Source organism: Ursus americanus, chromosome 13 (genome assembly GCF_024610735.1).
Source record: "Ursus americanus isolate L20-20 chromosome 13, mUrsAme1.1.p, whole genome shotgun sequence".
In the NCBI taxonomy this organism is placed as follows: Eukaryota; Metazoa; Chordata; class Mammalia; order Carnivora; family Ursidae; genus Ursus; species Ursus americanus.
Genome location: NC_142139.1, coordinates 38,980,449 through 38,998,625, shown reverse-complemented (window position 1 = coordinate 38,998,625; position 18,177 = coordinate 38,980,449). Strand labels below are relative to the sequence as shown.

Genomic DNA, 18,177 nt, shown 5'->3' with positions numbered 1-18,177 from the left:
CTGTTTTGTGTGACCTTTGTTAAATTTTACCTTTGCTAAGTATTAGCACTGCGTATAGCAGTTTGGTTTTCTACTAGAAGCTACCTTCTCGTAGAAGTTTTTAAATGACTCTAACAGAGGTTAACCTTACACTTAATTTAAGCAGCCTTCAATGACATTGTTTTTTAACATTCGTCAGAATATGATAAACTGAAGTAACTGAAATGGATTGTGGTTAATATTACTGTCAGGGTGATGAATAATCCTGACATACACCAGCAACACACTGCCAGTCAGTAATCCTCAAAGTGAAGTATTTATTCCCTAATCATCTGAAGTTACTGTGGTGTGGAGTGACCATTCATTATTATTTATAAACGAATTGTTTTATTTACACAGCGTTGCCAGTTTATCCCTTAATACTTCCTGTCTTTTTTTTAGTTTAGTGCTGGGTATACTAACTTGGGTAGATTCAGAGTAGGGAACACATATACCTACCATGAATTTACATAAAGATTGTTTCAACACACCTAGAAATTGGGTTGTGTTTTTTAAAGGTTAGTAAGTACTGGGTTTATAGTAGCAATAAGGTTTATAGTAAGGTAATACTTCTGATTTCAGTCTGGGGTGTATGAGTGTGTGTTTATAGAGAGAAAATGTAGTAGGAAGACATTTTAAAAACCTGCATATTTGTAGCTTTCTTTATATACTTGTGTGTATCAGCTTTCCAACTTCTTATTCTTGTATTTCCCTCTGATATTCAAAACTTATTTTTATGTGAATATGTAGTATGTTTGGGGGGCAGTTATTACTTTTTTTTAGTTGAGGTATAATTGACATTCAACATTCTGTTAGTTTCAGGTGTACAAAATAGTTATTTGATATTTGTATATATTGCAAAATGATCACCACAATAAGTCTAGTTAAACATCTGTAATGTGCATTTCATAGTGGGTAGTGTGGTATCTTTTCATTTAGTCACATGTCCACATTCCTGTCCAATTCTTTATTCCCAAAGTCCACTTACTTGAATTAAACATGTTTATGTTGAATAAATGTGCTTATTCAAATAATTATTAATTTGCTGGTTAACTTTTATAGACATTATTCTGAGGACTGGTCCAGGAACAAAAGTGAATGAAATAGTCTTTTTAACTCTTTTTAAAGAGTTTTATAACTGAACCTATGTTACATATGAACCATTTATAGGAGAATAATCTAATCAAGAAACATTTTATTTCTGTGTGACTTAATTTTAAACCGTTCCATTTTTAGAAAAGGATTTTTGTTTTTAATGTGAGTTCATGATTTATGATGTGAACCAAGTTTTTGGAAGTGGAAAAAGGATAAATTCTAAAAACAAAAAACACTGGTTCAATATAAAAAGTAGAATAAACAATTAGCTACATTTTTTAATGTTCGGAAGAAAAGAAAATCAGTAGTTTCACTTAGAAAGATATCCTGTAGGGGCACCTGGCAGGCTCAGGTGAAAGAGCCATGCAACTCTTGATCTTTATGTTAAATAGACAAGATGATTAAAAGACACTAGTAGCATTCAGAATTGTTCAGATCATTTACAACCCTATTGTTTAATGCCCTTGATAAACTTGATGTATCACCTTCTTTATTGCATTTTTGTAGGATTCTGTATTGGGCCCTGATTTGTTCAACAATTTCACTAATACTACAAATTGATCATACAACTTGCTTTGCAGTAATGAAAATTAAAAAAAATTATATGATTTTGCATAATGAAATACATGAAATATTTGAGAGAAATATCAAAAGTAATATGAAGTTTTACATTTAGTCTTAGAAATTTGTAGTACAAAAAAACAGGAAGAAAATCCGGATAAAGAAAAGTAGGAGTTAAAGATATAAATGGCAGTAGTCTTGTTAATGGGAGGGAAGATCAAAATGTGGCATCCTGTTCCTGACCTGTAGCCTCTGATCACTTAAAGGGGACTGTCTCTTGCAAGGGGCCTATCAATTCACCGTACACATGTATAGATACAAGAGAGACTAATTTACTGGAAAAGTTGAAAGCTTAGTTGACTGTATGCTTATTTTAACCAACAGTGATTTGGCTTTTCTAAAAACAAATTAGGCCAAATATTATTACACTCTTATATTGTGGCTTCTAATGTGATCTATTTTTAATCTATAATAGAGGTACAAGGTAAGGGTTGAGGTTCATTTTTTACAAATGAAAGTCCAATTCTCTCAGTACCATTTGTTGAAAAAAACTATACTTTCTCATGAAATGTCTTGACACCTTTGTTGGAAATAAATAGCTATATATGTGCGGGTCCATTTCTAAGCTGACTGCTCAATCAGTATTATCTTTTCTTATATCCATACCACGCTGTCTTGGTTACTGTAGCTTTATAGTAAGTCATAAAGTCAGATCATGTGAATCCTCCAACTATATCCTTTTTTTCAAAATTATTTTAGCTATTCAGGTTTCTCTATTTTTCATATAAATTTTAGAATCAGTTTATCAGTCCTGCAGAGATTTTGACTGAGATTAAATTTCATCATTAGACCATTTTTGCTAAAAAATGTATGTTAATATAACTGGATCTTTCAATCCATGAATATGGTTTATCTTCCATTTATTTAGGTTTCCTTTAGTCTCTAATGTTTTGCAGTTTTTGGCATATAATTCTTGTACATATTTCTGTTAATTTACCCTTAAAATTTTCATGTTTTTTAAGAGTTATAAAATTTTCAGTTTCAATTATTATTTCTTGTATATAGAAATACAACTGGATTTTGTACATTGATCTTGTATTTTGCAACCTTGCTAGACTTTTTGGGACTTCTGGCATAAATGAATATATCATCTCTGAATGAATACTTACTGGATTATACAACATTGAGTAGAAGTATTGAGAATGCCTTGGCTTTGGTCTTAGGGGAAAGTATTCAATCTTTTACCATTTTGTATACTAGCCACTAGGTTTTTCATAGATACCCTTTATCAGGTTGAGGAAGTTCCCTTTTGTTTCTAGTTTGTTGAAAGTTTTCATTATTATTGGATATTGAATTTTGTCAGAATCTTTTTCTGAAGATAATCATATGGTTTTTCTTTTTTAGTCTGTTAAAATGGTAAATTTTATACTGGTTGATTTTGGATTCATTCCTGAGAAAAACCAAACTTGATAGTGATGTATTATCCTTTTGGATTTGATTTGTTAGTATTTGCTTAAGAATTTTTGCATCTGTGGTCATGAAGGATATTTGTCTGTAATGTCCTTGTCTAGTTTTGGCATCAGGGTAATGCTGGCAGAACAAAATCAGTTTCGAAGTTATTCCTTCTTATTCTGTTTCCTGGAAAAATGGTGTAGAAATTATTTCATCCTTAAAGGTTTAGCGGAATTCATTAGTGAAACCATTTGGGCCAGGAATTTTATTTCCGGGAAGGTTTTTTAAAACAAATTAAATTCATGGAGCGCTATTCACATTACCTTTCTGTTCTTGAATGAGCTTTGGTAGTCTGACTCTTTCATAGATTTGCTTATTTTATCTTTTCTTGATTTTGGTAGTTTGTTTTCTTTCTTTTTTCCTTCTCTTCCCCCCCCCCCAGATCAGTCTGGCTGTGGATTTTATTTATTTTTCTGTTACTTTTTCTGTGTTCAATTTCAGTGATCTTTGCTTTTTCTACTATTGTTCTTTTTTCTTGATTTGGATTTAATTCCTCTTCTTTTTTAGTATTTTAAGGTAGAAGCTTTAACCTATTGATTTGAGATCTCTTTTTGTTTCTAATATAAAGTTTAATGCTACATGTTTTTCTCAAAGCACTGATTTTATAAGGTCCAACAAATTTTTATATATTGTGTTTTCATTTTTATTTCATTCAAAATCTTTTCTAATTTTCCTTGTGACTTTCTCTTTGACACATGAATCATGTAGAAGAGTGTTGTTTAATTTCCACAGGTCTGGAGATTTGTCAGACATCTTTCTCTTGTTGATTTCTAGTTTAATTCCATTAGGATTGGAGAATATACTTTGTATGATTTTCAGTTTTTAAAATTAGTTGAAATTTGGTTTATGGCTCAGAAAATGGACTGTGTTAGTTAATGTTCCATGTGTACTTGAAAAGAATACTTCTTCTGTTGTTAGGTTAAGTGTTCTGTACATGTCATTTACAACCAGTTAGGTAAAATTGGTTGATAGTGTTGTTCGTATCTTAGATATCTTTACTGATTTTCTACTTGTTCTGTTGATTACTGAGAGTGGAGTTGTTGATGTCTCCAACTACAATTTAGATTTGTCTATGTATTTTTTCATTTCTATCAGTTTTTGTTTTACAATTTGAATCATTTGTTTTGGGGTACATGTTATGAGTTGAATTGTGTTTCCCAAAAAAATATATTGAAGTCCTCACAAGTACTGGGGTACCTGTAGATGTGACCTTATTTGTAAAGAGGGTCTTTGCATATGTAATCAAGTTAAGATGAGGTCATTAGATTGAGCCCAAATCTGATATGACTGGTGTCCTTACAAGAAAACAAAAGCACCATGTTAAGACAGACATCAAAAGAGTGAATACCATGTGGTGATGGAGACAGAGATTGGAGTTACATTGCCACAAGCCAGGGAACACCTTGGGCTCCAGGAAACTGAAAGAGGCACAGAAGCATCTTCCCCCTAGAGGGGTCAAAGAGAACATGGCTCTGCCAATTTGATTTTGGACTTTTAAACTCCAGAATTATGAGACAATACATTTCTATTTGTTTTAAGCCACTCAGTTTGTGGTACTTTGTGATAGGAGCCCTAGGAAACAATTTAAAATGGTTATGTTTTCTTGATAAATGGATCCCTTTATCATTATGTAATGTTTCTCTTTATACCTGGTAATATTCCATGCTCTGAAGGCTACTTTTTCTGATATTAATATATCCATGACAGCATTATTTTATTACTTGCAGTATCTTTTTCTATTACTCTACCTTAAAATTTACTTTTTTTTTTTCCTTAGCTGTGTCCAGTCTGCATGTAAGGTCATCAAAAGAATTCTTCTCTGATTGTTTTTCTTTTGTTTCTAGCATTTATATTTGATTCTTGTTTTATAGTTTCCTGCTCTGCTGAAATTTCCCACCTGCTCTTGTAAGTTTTCTACCTTTTCCCCTAGATCTTTTAGTATGTGAATCAAAGTTACTTTAAATAACCTTTCTGATAGTTCTAACATCTGCATTATCTCTAAGACTGGTTCTTTTGATTGCTTTGTGTCTTTACAGTGGGTCATTTTTTCTTAGTATTTTAAACATCTCATAATTTTTGGTTTAATATCAGTAGAGACTGGGATGTGAATACTATTTTATGCCCAGAAATGTGGGTGCCTTTTCTTATGTCAGGCAATTTATGTGGGAAGTTCAGTCAATCCAGGCAGTAAGTGAGCTCAGTTGGATTTCTTATCATCATTGTTACTTTAAATGCAGCACAGACTGCACAAATTCCTCTATTTCTTCCATTTGAATTTGTCTTAGAATGGGTCCTAGGGTGCTGGAGATTTTGTCTCGCTGTTCCTGCTCTACTCTCTGGCAGACCCTCTATGCCTGTGCCACTGAAGATTCTCTCTACTCTTTTGTCTTTCCCCAGGAGTAGATTGCTGTTGCTCGATACTCAGTGCCAGGCTTGTGGTGGAGGGCAACTTCTCCATTCTCCTGATCCAGCATCACTCTGAAGCAGACCCTGTGGGGTCTTCTCAGTGGGCCTTCTCAGTGTTCTTGTCTGTATCCTGTATGACATCCAGACTCTGCCTTGTGTCTGTGGCAGGTCTCAGGCATGAGAGATTTTCTCATCCCTCTTCCAATAGTAGCAGACCTCTCCTTTGTATCAGTGCAGAATCTTGGCTCAAAGAGTTTTTTTTTTTCCCCCTTCCCCTAAGCTTTTGCTTCTACTCTACCCAGAAGCAGTAGATTTTTGCCTGGTCCTCTGGTAATATAGAGTTTCCTATCTCTCTTCCAGGCCCTGGGATGAGAGCATTTGGTATTCCTCCCCCATCAGCCTAAGGGTTTTGATTTATTTGAAGAGAAAGATTAGAGGAAGTGGGTGGTATTTTGTGCCTGTCCTCCTTCATAGCAAGTCACATTCTATCTCTCAAAACTTTCTGATTGTCCAAGCCACCTTCTTTGTTCTTTGTGGCTCCCAATCATTGAGGGTGTGCTAAGACCTGTCAGTGTCCCAAAGGTAAGGATCTCAGTGAGCAGTAGGTGCAGGCTGATTGGAAGCCAGAGGCTCACGCAGCAGCTTTTAAAGTTTGAAGGTGGACTTCTTTCAGGGAAAGACTGGGAGCTGGACATTGAGCCCTTGGGGGGTGGGGAGGAATTGCATGTTAATGAACTGTTTGTTTGCTACAGTCCTGTAGGACCTTGTAAACACTAGCCCCAATGGCCATGAGAACCAGGTGATCAAGGGATGCTTCTAGGTGGCAGCCATGAAAGCAGAAGTGCCAGACTTGTGTACAAGCTCCTTCCAGGGAGATATTGGTAATTTGGAGAGGGCTACAGGGTGAATGCAGAGATGGTGTCTGCTGGCTTTTCTGGTCGCATGGGAGGATTGCAATTCCTAGATGTGTGTTAAGTTAGGATCCTAACTCTCAGGCTGCAGCTTTTAAGATGTGCAAATAGGCCTCTTTCAAGGAAGGACTGGGTGATTTGGCATTTCTATCCGCTGTCTCAGAGATGAGCTCTGGCGGATAGCCACACTGAGTCCTCCTGAGCCAGTGAAGATCTGTGCAATTTTGGTATGGTTTTACTGTTGTCTTATGGTCTTATGGATGCAAGCCTCATTGGCTTTCAGAGCTAGGTGTTCTGGAGGGCCTCTCTTACAGGTGGAGGTCTTAACCGGGGTGCTAGATGTTGGGTCCAAAAATCTTCACTCCTCAGGGAGAAGCTGTGAGTTTTGAGTTCCTTCCCAATTGTATGCCACTGTGTTGGAGGTAAGATTCATGGTAAGAGTATGTCACAGCCTTTCCTACCTGTTACCCTATGGGTTTTTTCTCATTTGTCTGATATGTAGCTCAGCTAGTTACAGGATTTCTTCAAGAGGGAATTGATCCATGTGTAACTGTAGATTCAGTTTGTCCATGGGAGGAAGTGAGTTCAGGAACCTCTTATGTCATTATCTTGGACTGGAATTCCCGATGTTAATGGTCTTAACTTCTTAACTGTTTAAGTGGAGAGATGAATCTATCTGAAAATGAATAGGCTTTATTATATCACCATTGGGCCTCTTGGGTGTTTATCATTTTCATAATTAGTTAAAATACTTTTTTCTTTTGGCCTTGGATTATTAAAATTGGGTTTTGGTGGGGGGTGGGGGTCCTTCTAGGCATTTAGCTTAACACTGGCATTGGATTATGAGATTATTTTAATCAATTTCTGTGCCTTTCTCAAATTCAGGTAAAAACCTATAGTAAAAATCACGTAATATGAGCCGTAGCTGAATAACAGAACTGCAGAGGCTACTAAATCTACCAGTGTGAGCATTTGAAATGATTTAGATTCTACGTAGGCACAATAAGTAAAATGGAATACTTACTTTTTCCCAAGATGTGTTTGTTAAATTGAAATAGTATAGTGGGTATATGTTTAACACCACTTGCAAGAAAGTGTGTTTTCAAGGGATTAAAAACTGCTCTGGTACTTGAAAACAAAAGTGCTTATTTGTTAACTCTAAAAGCCACAGTAGTGTGCCAATGAGATTTTTTTCTTGACAATATTAAATAAAATGTAGAGTGTGTGAAGATAAGTGCCAAACCATTTCAGCCATATATAGCAAATGACAAAATACCCTAAAAGCCAAGGTTGAGTAAAAATGCTGATCAAGCTGTTTGTTATACTTGTCATTTAGATAAAAGAGCTACTACAACTGACACAAAATAGTACTGCACCCCTAACAGTGGCAACACTGCTTAAATGACAGAGGCTGTTCGTTTATTTTCTTCTCTTGGTGGTGGGGGAAGAAGGCAGGTGGTGGAGAAGCACAGAATAAAATTCAGTGGCTTCTTTAAAAAGCTTTAGCAGCGCAGAGAATTAAAGGCTCTTATTGGGTTCATGGATGTGGATATATAAATATAAAAGGTAAGAGAAAAGTAAAGCCATAAACTTAGGTGACAGTATTTACCTTTATTTGTTCACTTTTTTTTTTTTTTAAGCTATTTTTGCCAAACATCTTTCGGTGTCCCCAAGCAAAATATTCTTTTTTTTTTTTCATTTATGAAACCTTCTGCTAAAGTGATATCCACACACATTAGATAAGTAGGGATAAAAATGTAACTAGCACATTTTCAAAAGGATCTTGAATCTAAAACTCCCATGAAAGGATTCTCATGGCTTTACAGATTCAGCACCAGCATTTTTATCAATCCACACAACCCAGATCATTCTAGGATTTGCTAGTCAATTTAGTTAAAGGTGGTTCTAAGTCTTGCTCCTGCCACTGGCATAGGTAGCCAGTCATTAATAGTCATTTAACTTCTCTGACTCAATTTTTTTGCCAAAAGTTAGGAATGCTAACTTTTTCCAAACCAAATCATTATTCTCTAATCAGAAATGGTCATCTTTTTTTTTTTTTTTTAAAGATTTTATTTATTTATTCGACAGAGATAGAGACAGCCAGCGAGAGAGGGATCACAAGCAGGGGGAGTGGGAGAGGAAGAAACAGGCTCATAGCGGAGGAGCCTGATGTGGGGCTCGATCCCAGAACGCCGGGATCACGCCCTGAGCTGAAGGCAGACGCTTAACCGCTGTGCCACCCAGGTGCCCCAGAAATGGTCATCTTTTATATCACATTTGCCAATAGTCCATTCCCTTTCATCCTCTGAATTTGAAGTTTTTTGTTTAATCCATTCATGAATATTAGATACCTTTTATTACTTAACAATAGTCAGTCCTCTAATCTGGCATTTTTATAACATATAACATTGGATTCCTGTACCATTGAGTTCAACCATCTTGTTATATTTTCCTTGCTAGTTTTTATCCCTTATTTTGCAGTGGCCCTGTTTCAGTGTCTATAGGCCTATCCTACTTCCAAGAAAAAATAAAATAATGTAAAACGTCTCTTGCACATGACCTCTCAAATGCTGTATGACGGGCTTTATGTGTAGTCATAAAATTAAAGGAGGTTTCTAGTTTCCTAATCATACCAAATGAAGATGACATTGGCAGATGGCTTTAGGCCAGTCATCCAGATCCTAAGCAAGATCCTAAAAATGGTTACACTCTTTTACCTCCCCTTCCTGAGCCCCTTTTCAGTTTTGACATCTCTTCACCACTCCCCTATAACCACAAAATGTATCTTTTATGATACCCTATCCTTTAGTGTTTCCAAAGGCCTTATTTCTGTGTCTTATGCACCAGAATGATCTTTTACTTTTTCTTTAATCTTCTCTTCTGCTTCTCATCCCCAAGATGTTAGGATCTAACGCTTTTCCAAAGAAGGCCTTCACAGAAAGATGTAAAAAAAAACTCCTTTGAGATTTGGATTTTAAAAGAGAAGTTTGTTAACTCAAGCAAATCTCTGCTTTGTTGAATTTGTGAGATTCCTTGCCAATTCCCTTCAACTTTCTTGGTAACTATAATCATGGTCCATCCGTTTGGAACTTCACTTCTGAAAGGTTGATATAAATTAGAACAGTTCACATATAAATCTCAAAAGGAAGAAGGATTTATGTCAGTCATGGTGGTAATAACAATTACAACAACATTCATGGCAGCTACGCTTGTCAAGTACTTTCTTTGTGCCAGGATCTCTGCTAAGCACTTTACATATATTATTAGCCTTTATGCCAACCTATTAAATAAATATCATATTGGAAAAAATGGACATATAAGCAATTGTTGAAATTAGGAAAAATAATTTATAATTAATACAACAGTTTTAGATGGATAAAATGACTCCAAAACTGGATTTTTGAGTACTGAATTTGTATCTCTTAGATTTATGTTGACTTTGAACTAGGTTACTCAAAATACTTCTTCATTTTTAAAACAGGGATTTCTAGCTCACACATTTACCATGAGAATGTGTAATAATGTCTTGTAAACTGCAAAGTGTGAGCTGGGGGTATTAATTAAATAACTTCAGGTAAGATTTCCTAAAATTTTAAAAAAGAAAGAAAAAGTTTAGAATGTATCAACACTATAAAAGCCTTTTCTTTTTACAGCCAACTTTCACTAGTAATTAGATGAAAAAGTCTGTTATGTGCCTCTGAAGAGGTCTGTGAATCCAAAGCTATTTGTTTTTAATTGGGGTAGTAGAAGATGACTGTTACTTGCTTGACATTTCATATGCTTTTCATAGTAACATGTGGATGCCCTTTGGATTTTTAAAAAGTAATTTTGCTTTCGGTTATTTTCTTGAGGTAGGGTAATTCAGTTTATTGGAGCTACTGTGTACTATTAGGCTTTTGACAGGTAATGCACAGTACTATATGTACCATTAGAAGATCGTGATGTTTAATTCTTTTCTAACAGACTCTACTAATTTCATCAGACTTGTTTAATAGTTTTTTTTCTTAAATATTATTCATCAAATAAGCAGCAAAATAGTAATAAATATTATTATGAATAATATACTGTGTGCCAGGCAGTGAGCTGGGCATTTCACATGCAGTAATTTTGTTTCGCTACTAATTAGCAAAATTACTTCTCAAAGTAGGTAATAAAAAGATTTTTTTTTATTGCAGTACTCCTAAGAAACCTAATTTAGAAAGTTTTGTTTTGCATATCCTGTTCTGGAAGTTATCATTAGTAGTTCTCAAACAGAATACTTATCACTCTACCACAGTTGTCAGTTTTGCTATTTGTGAGATTAGAATATCCTAGAATAGTGATTTTTTTTCTATTTATACATTTTCAAGAGTTTTGGTGTTCCTTTTTTTCTTTAATTTGTCTTTTCCTACTTCAGTCCAAGTTCTTATTTCCATTTTTTTCCAGACATAATGCTTCTATTGATAGTCCTGATACTCTAGTTTTTAAATCATTCTGTTTTATTTCAACCACTTTTTTACCTTATTGTGATTAAAGTTTTATTCTGTAGATTTAAAAAATCTTATGTAGTTTTATTTGATGGCTTTTTGTAATTTTTAAAATTACTTTCCTATATCCTAGGGCTATTTATTTTTACCTTGTTCCAACCTTGAATTGCACCTCTCTAATCAATACCTATTTTTTATTGATTTTTTTTCAGGAAGTTATGACCATTTTAAATGACCAGTATTTTGGCTCTTCTTCCTTTAATCAGTTTGCTGATTTAAAAAAGTATTCTGTCAAGCTTTTATAAATTGTACAAAGAGCTCCCTGTAGGAGATAGTGCTAGGCATCTTCCTGAATTGCCCTCCAATTGTTACTCTTAATATACTGTATAAGTAAGAGAAGCCATCGGCATTTACTTTTAGTTCTTTTGCAGAGATGAATAAACATCTTGAAATGCTGATTTAGACAATGTTTTAAAAATGCTATGATGCACTTTGGTGTATGACTGACTCTTGCTTAGTTAAATGTTTTGCAGCATTATAACATAGTTGGATTCAGCTCATCTTTTAAAGCAGTTGTCAGAAAAATATGGGCCAGCATGGTAGAATGTATTAGCTCAATACATTGTCTCCATTTTATTATGAAGCTGCTGAGGAAGCTGTGATATACAGCACTGTCATTACAGATCTATTGTTAGGACGGTTCCACAGTCGTCTTTGCACTGCCATTAATTTATAGCAGTAAACAATATGTAGCCTTCCAACTGCAGCAAAGCAGAATCTTTTAATGAGGTGGATGTTATTACCACAATAAATCAGTGCTTTCCCGTAATGTATAATTCAATGTGTGTATTCCCACTGTAACTTCTCTGAGTAAGCTGATAGTGTATCATTGTCATTGCACAGCTCCACTGGTCTTTTTTTTTTTTTAAACCTTCTTTTATTTGGGGACTTCTTTTTTATATGCTTACAAATAAATGTGGTATGTCTTGATAGCTGTCCTGTAGCAAGCTTCAGAAACCAACTGTAACAATAACAGCCAGAATCAATACTGTGGGTTCTACCTATATAGATCTCTGCACAATGCCATTTTTTTCTCAGATGCTAGTGAAATCAATCCTAATTGGTTTTAGCATTATATTCAAGAAACGTGATTCTATAACTATTGATTTTGGGGGTATACTCATTTGGAGAGTAATAAAAATAGGAGCAGATAAAGTGAATACTTAATATGCTGCAGAACTATACAAAAGGAGCATTGATTCTATTTTTAATTCACATAATTTGTCTTCCAATGATTTTATTTCTTCGTTCTTTCCTTTTGTATGGCTCAGTGTTTAGGAACAACAACCAAAATATGTTTAAAGGCATTCCAAATTGATTCTGTAACAAAGATTTCTTGGAGTCACTTCCATTCTTAACTGGCATAAATTTAGTAAATCAGGTTTAATTCTTCTGTATAGAAACTAATGCTTTAAAAGATGGCATTTTAAATTAGTATACTGAGATATTGATCTAAAATAGTAATCAATGAAAGATTTTTAAAAATTTGCTTGTAAAGTAAAAAAATGACTTGATATAAAATGTTGATTCAAACCAAGCTATAGAAAGAGAACAGTTCTAAAGATAGTTTTTAAAAATAGTTAACAGTTAAAGATAGTGAAAATGATGAATTTAAAATCTTGCTTTAAATCACATATTAACATGAAAAGCAGTTTAAAAAGTAGTTTACCTTTGCTTCATTTTTAACAGAATATTTCTGAATACATCTATTTTTAAACCCATATTTTTAAATTTATTTCAGTTTAGCATATCTCCCATAAATAATACGATATTTAAGATATTTTCTTTCTCTTATAAATGAGGTAACTAACTCCTAGGTCCTCATTTAAGAAAGTCATCTTGGCTTTTTTTTTCCCCCAGTGAAATGGTAATTATATTTTAAATAAGGAATAGAGATTTTCTAGAGATCAGAATGTTTTATGAGAATGAGTTATTACTTAAAGCAGGTGGTTTTTTACATTCTTGGAGACCTCAGGCCCCTTTGAGAATCTTAATACTCATACAATCTTCCTTAAGAAAATATACATGTGCTGGTGCACTGGGTATTATATGCAAATAATGAATCATGGAACATTGCATCAAAAACTGGGGAGGTACTCTATGGTGACTAATATAACAAAATAAAAATTATTTTTAAAAAATAAATAAAAGGCAAAAAAATATACATGTGCGTAATCACAGAAAATTTTGGGTGCTTTTTAATGAAATTCATGTTTTCTCTAAATAACAACAGCTGCAGCAATAATAATGATACCAGCTAACATTTATTTAGCTCTTATCTTATGCCAAGTTATGTTCTAAGGGTTTTACAGGCTATTATTTCATTCAAACTTTACCCCGATTCTGAAAGATAATCTTAAAAGTGATAGTTAGCATTCATTGAATATTGTCAGGCATGGTTTGTAGGATTTTACATGTAATTACTCATTTTATTTTCTGAAACAGCCTTCGGACTGAGTATTATTACTATTCCAGTGAGCCCACATTCTTTGACTATTTGCTATCCTGCTTTTCTGCCCTCTGTTATAGTGTATCATTTTCTTGTATAAATGCATAATCTGTCTTCTATTATTTTTATGTTATATATATACGTACACATACATATTATACTTTATTTCAGGCCAGGATGTTTTTATCCTCTAAATTCTGCTTTTACTCATACTACTAGAAATTTCTATATTTACATTTAATCCCTTTTTCACTCATTGTCTTCCTTGCACTCCTCATTCCCTTCTAGTTTTGTTTCATCCTCTTCTCAGAAGCTATTGTGAATTAATTCTCTAACATCAAGATTCTGTTTCTAGTTGTTGCTTCTAATTATATAAATAGGATTTTATAGGTGCTTTCCAAAGTATTATATAGCTAATATTCACTTCATGTAACTGTCTTTATGAAAATACTTGTTATAGTCTGATTAAAAATCTGTATTCAACAGAAACTAGACTCACTGAGAAATGACAGGTTTCTCCCTCCACTTATATGTGTATGTTTAACCTGCATTGGAAAAGATTTTTCACACTTGCTAGTAGGATGACATTTGAAGAAAGAAATAAAAGATGATTACATTTATGTGTTCTTGTTTTGTTTTGTTTTGTTTTTCCTCCACATTGGCAGCCAATAGGAGCTTTGAATCCAAAAAGAGCAGCATTCTTTGCAGAGCGTTACGAATCATGGGAAGATGATCAAGTTCCAAAGTTCCACTATGGTACTCATTACTCAACTGCAAGTTTTGTTCTTGCATGGCTGCTAAGAATAGTAAGTTCAGTTTGAATAATACACTGAATAACTAAATTCAGTGTTGTGGAGAATATGCAATGATTGAGAGTTGTAGGCATCTTTTTTAAATGCTGAATTTTTTTTTCAATGATTAGATTTCTAATTATAAATATCTCTTTATCCCATTTGGCATGTATTTGATAACATGGTATTACTATACAATAGCCTTAAAAATGTTTCACTGGAACTATGTGAATATTTTTCTTAAATTTGCCTCTTCAAAAGGTTGATATCTCATCAGATCCTAAATTATAACATAGGTTATTTTCAAATGTAGCATATTAAAATAAGAACTAAGTAAGATTTTGTTCAGATAGCATATATTCATATATTTTAGGAACTTCAGTTGCCCCAAATGGAATAAGGTATGTCTGTAGATTACACCAAGGCTACTGTGTATTGATAATATATTGGTTAAACAAGAAATGTTTCTGTAAAATTGAAAGGTGATTCATCTACTAGAAAGTAATTTCTTTGGGAAAGCATTAGCAGCACATCATTAATTAAAGCTTGTTAGAAGGGTACAGGCAGACATAAATCCTAGAAGTAATTTATAGTGCTTAGCTAATTTCAAGCAATTATCTACTAATATGTGTTTAAGTGTTCTTTAACTAAGAGGAGGCTTTTAAATCTTCCAAACATTTTTCTTTTCTTAATCATAAATTAAATATTGAGCCATAACAATAGGAAAATTACATATTAGACTATTTCCCTGTACTATGAAGAAAATGCAGTCTAATTTATGTTTGAATTTTATTAATAAATTGTTCTTGAAAAAGGAGAGAGTCTGAAAAATGTGGCAAATGCCAAATTTTGGAAATATTCTGAAACAAAAATAGTTTAAGAACATTAATACAATAATTTAGATATAATTCCCATTTTATACCTAGTTTGTATATAGCTGGCTAATGTCTATTAGTCCTTGAAGTATCTAAATATAATGATTTTTTTAAAATCATATTTTTATGCAGGAGGAAACATGAATTTTTTTAATTGCTTACTTTTTAGGAACCTTTCACAACTTATTTCCTAAATTTGCAAGGAGGGAAATTTGATCATGCAGATCGAACTTTTTCATCAATTTCCAGAGCTTGGCGAAACTGTCAGCGTGATACATCTGATATAAAGGTACAGAAATGTTTCATTTTATAGTTACTATTGCCATTGTGTTCCTTGTTGAGTGAATGTTGGCAGTTACTCTCTTGCAGCATAGCACTGTTTACTGAAGAGAAGCCTCAAAAGCTGAGGCTTTAATTAAATGGCCAAGAACAACTGTATAGAATCTCTGTCTCTGTCTCTCTGTTCTTTGTCTATCTCTACCTGTCATGTGTCTCCCTGTCTCTTTCTCTTTAGTTGTAGAATGGTTGTTTTTTCCTTCTTGGAATCTTTAAAAAGGAAAAATACAGTAGTATGAATGTAAGGTAGCACGCTCAATGGCATTACAAACTTAGTGAATGAAATTAATACAGCCAGAAAAATACTATGAGAAGAATCTCAGCCTTTTAATTTATTTAATTTTATTTTACTTCATTTTATTTTAAAGATTCCATGTCTGTTTTCTTAAGGTAATCATCTTTTACCTGCTACTAAAATTCATATCTGACTCTGCTTGGTATAAGGTTGCATTATTATTGAGGGAAACGAAAAGTTCTCCTATCTATGTTCACTACTGTAAAAAATCAAAAACTTTGCACAGTAGCTAACGTAATCCTTACTAGATCTTTGCTTCTACCCTCAGAAGTTATAGTATTTTATTTTCATGACATACTGTCTCTTTCTGATAGGTACTGTGTTAGATGCTATTGAATATAATGAGATATGCCTATGGATGTGAAATTCCTTATAGTCTCATAACGAAATATGACTTATATATAAATATTTATACTATATGGAAGAAAATGATAAGCACCATATAAGAAATATTGGGGCTTAAAAGCAGAAAAGTTACATTACTAATGTTTATGTTACTATAGAGTACCTTTAAAAAATTTAATGATAATTATATCTTTTAGGTGTGGTATTTTGCAGACTATAAAATGAATTCACATACTTTATCTTACAATAGAGCACAACATTGCTTTTATCAAAGATATTTTATTGAAGAAGATTACACCATATGCAGAAATAATCTTTTATGTTGGGACATCTATGGGATTTTTTGATATTGCAAATAATGTACTCTGAAATACTCTTGAAATTATATATCATATTTTTTAAGAATCATCAGTAGAGGGCTCCTGGCTGGCTCAGTCAGTAGAACATGTGACTCTTGATCTGAGGGTTGTGAGTTCAAGCCCCTCATTGGGCTTAGAGCTTACTTTAAAAAAAAAGAATCATCAGTAGATGATTTTGAGATGGGTAATTAGATAACAGTAAATCAGAACAGCTAGTAGATTTAATAATTATTTTTGAATCCTTCTAATCTCAAAGCTATTGAATTACTTATTTAACTCTTTTGAGAAGTAATAAGGGATATGGACATATGAAAACAGTGATAAGCCTAACTTTTTTGTTATCAAATTGAAGACATGATTTTTTAAAAAATTTGTTAATTCTTTCATTTGTTAAGCATCTCATGACCAAGTTATAACCTCATACTTAAGTTTGGTACTTGAAATTTAAACAAAAATAAAATCATGAATTTGAAAATTATTTTTCCTACTTCACAATAAATGGATAATGTGTATCTTCAACTTTCTACCTCTAAGTGCTAGACATTCCTTCTTAATGCTTTGTTAGACCAGAGGTGCATAGGATAGATCCTTGTAGTTCTGTCATCTCTTTTTCCTGAATCTCAGCCTTTTTCTGTCAAGATTCTTCAGTTAGCACAAGTCTAGTTCCATTTTCCCAAACACTTACCTTAAAATACCCTACCTGTAAAAAAATTAAAAACCCACACAAAACAGCTGCAACATTGAAAACTAAAAAAAAATAAAAATAAAAAACAAAAAAAAAGAACTTCTTTACCTTTCTTCCTAATTTTTCTTATTCCTTCACAAATAATAAAGACTTAGATTCATCTCACTTTCTTTTGAATGCCCCAGCAGTCTTTAATAAAACAGCTCCAACTACTAGACAAATACTAGAATTTGAATTCTTGCTGTTGTGCTACTTAATCTCTGGGTTTCTAGCAGTGTTATATAAAACATCTGTATGAAGACACAGAGTACAGAGTTAAGGAAAAACTTAAAAACTTTTTTTAGAATTCCAAGTGTCAAGTTGATTTGGCCTGAATAAAAATATAGTTTCATTCATAATATTATTTAATCTTGTTCAGAGGCACAGAAATTTTTTTCAGGACTATTTGCTAAAACCTACTTGCTCTTATAACCAATATGTATATTCTCCTTTTTTTTTTTAAACCGCAAAACATCTGTACGGTAGATAGGACATTGATAAATTACATTTTCTATATTGCTAACTAACTAATTTGGTCCCTACAACTTTTCAAGTACTTTGAAAAATATGTAATACATGGTTACACAGGCTGCTTAAAGAGCCTCCTTATACATGGCTAGATGGTCCTTTTAAAACTGAGGAAGTATTTAATCTTGCTTCTTTTCTTTTATCCTGCCTTTCTTAAAATGTTACTTTTTAACACTTTAGAAAGCATATTTGTCATTATAATAATATAATGTATAAGAATAAATGTATAAGAAAGTACATTTAAGTCATTATAGTAGTATAAATACTTCATTGAGATATAACGTATTTCAGTGGAATATTAATTATAGTCTGTTCTTATTTGTATTGTCTTGTTGAAGTTTCTGGAAATAATAAGAAAAATGTTGAACAGTACACAGAGGATAGTGAAGTATGGGTGGTGAGAATCACTTTATTGAGTGTGTTCTAAAGTATACCTTGCTTGATGA

The 18,177-nt window shown here is 33.1% G+C and overlaps 1 protein-coding gene across 4 annotated transcripts in view; it reads left to right on the top strand.

Moving 5' to 3' along the window:
- LRBA (LPS responsive beige-like anchor protein) overlaps positions 1-18,177 on the top strand; it is a 791,030-nt gene that overhangs the window by 614,297 nt on the left and 158,556 nt on the right. For all 4 annotated transcript variants that reach the window (XM_087866503.1, XM_045798851.2, XM_045798849.2 and 1 more), the window contains 2 exons: positions 14,144-14,284; positions 15,314-15,433. In XM_087866503.1, the coding sequence (XP_087722629.1) occupies positions 14,144-14,284; positions 15,314-15,433 (261 nt within the window). The remainder of the gene's footprint in view (positions 1-14,143; positions 14,285-15,313; positions 15,434-18,177) is intronic.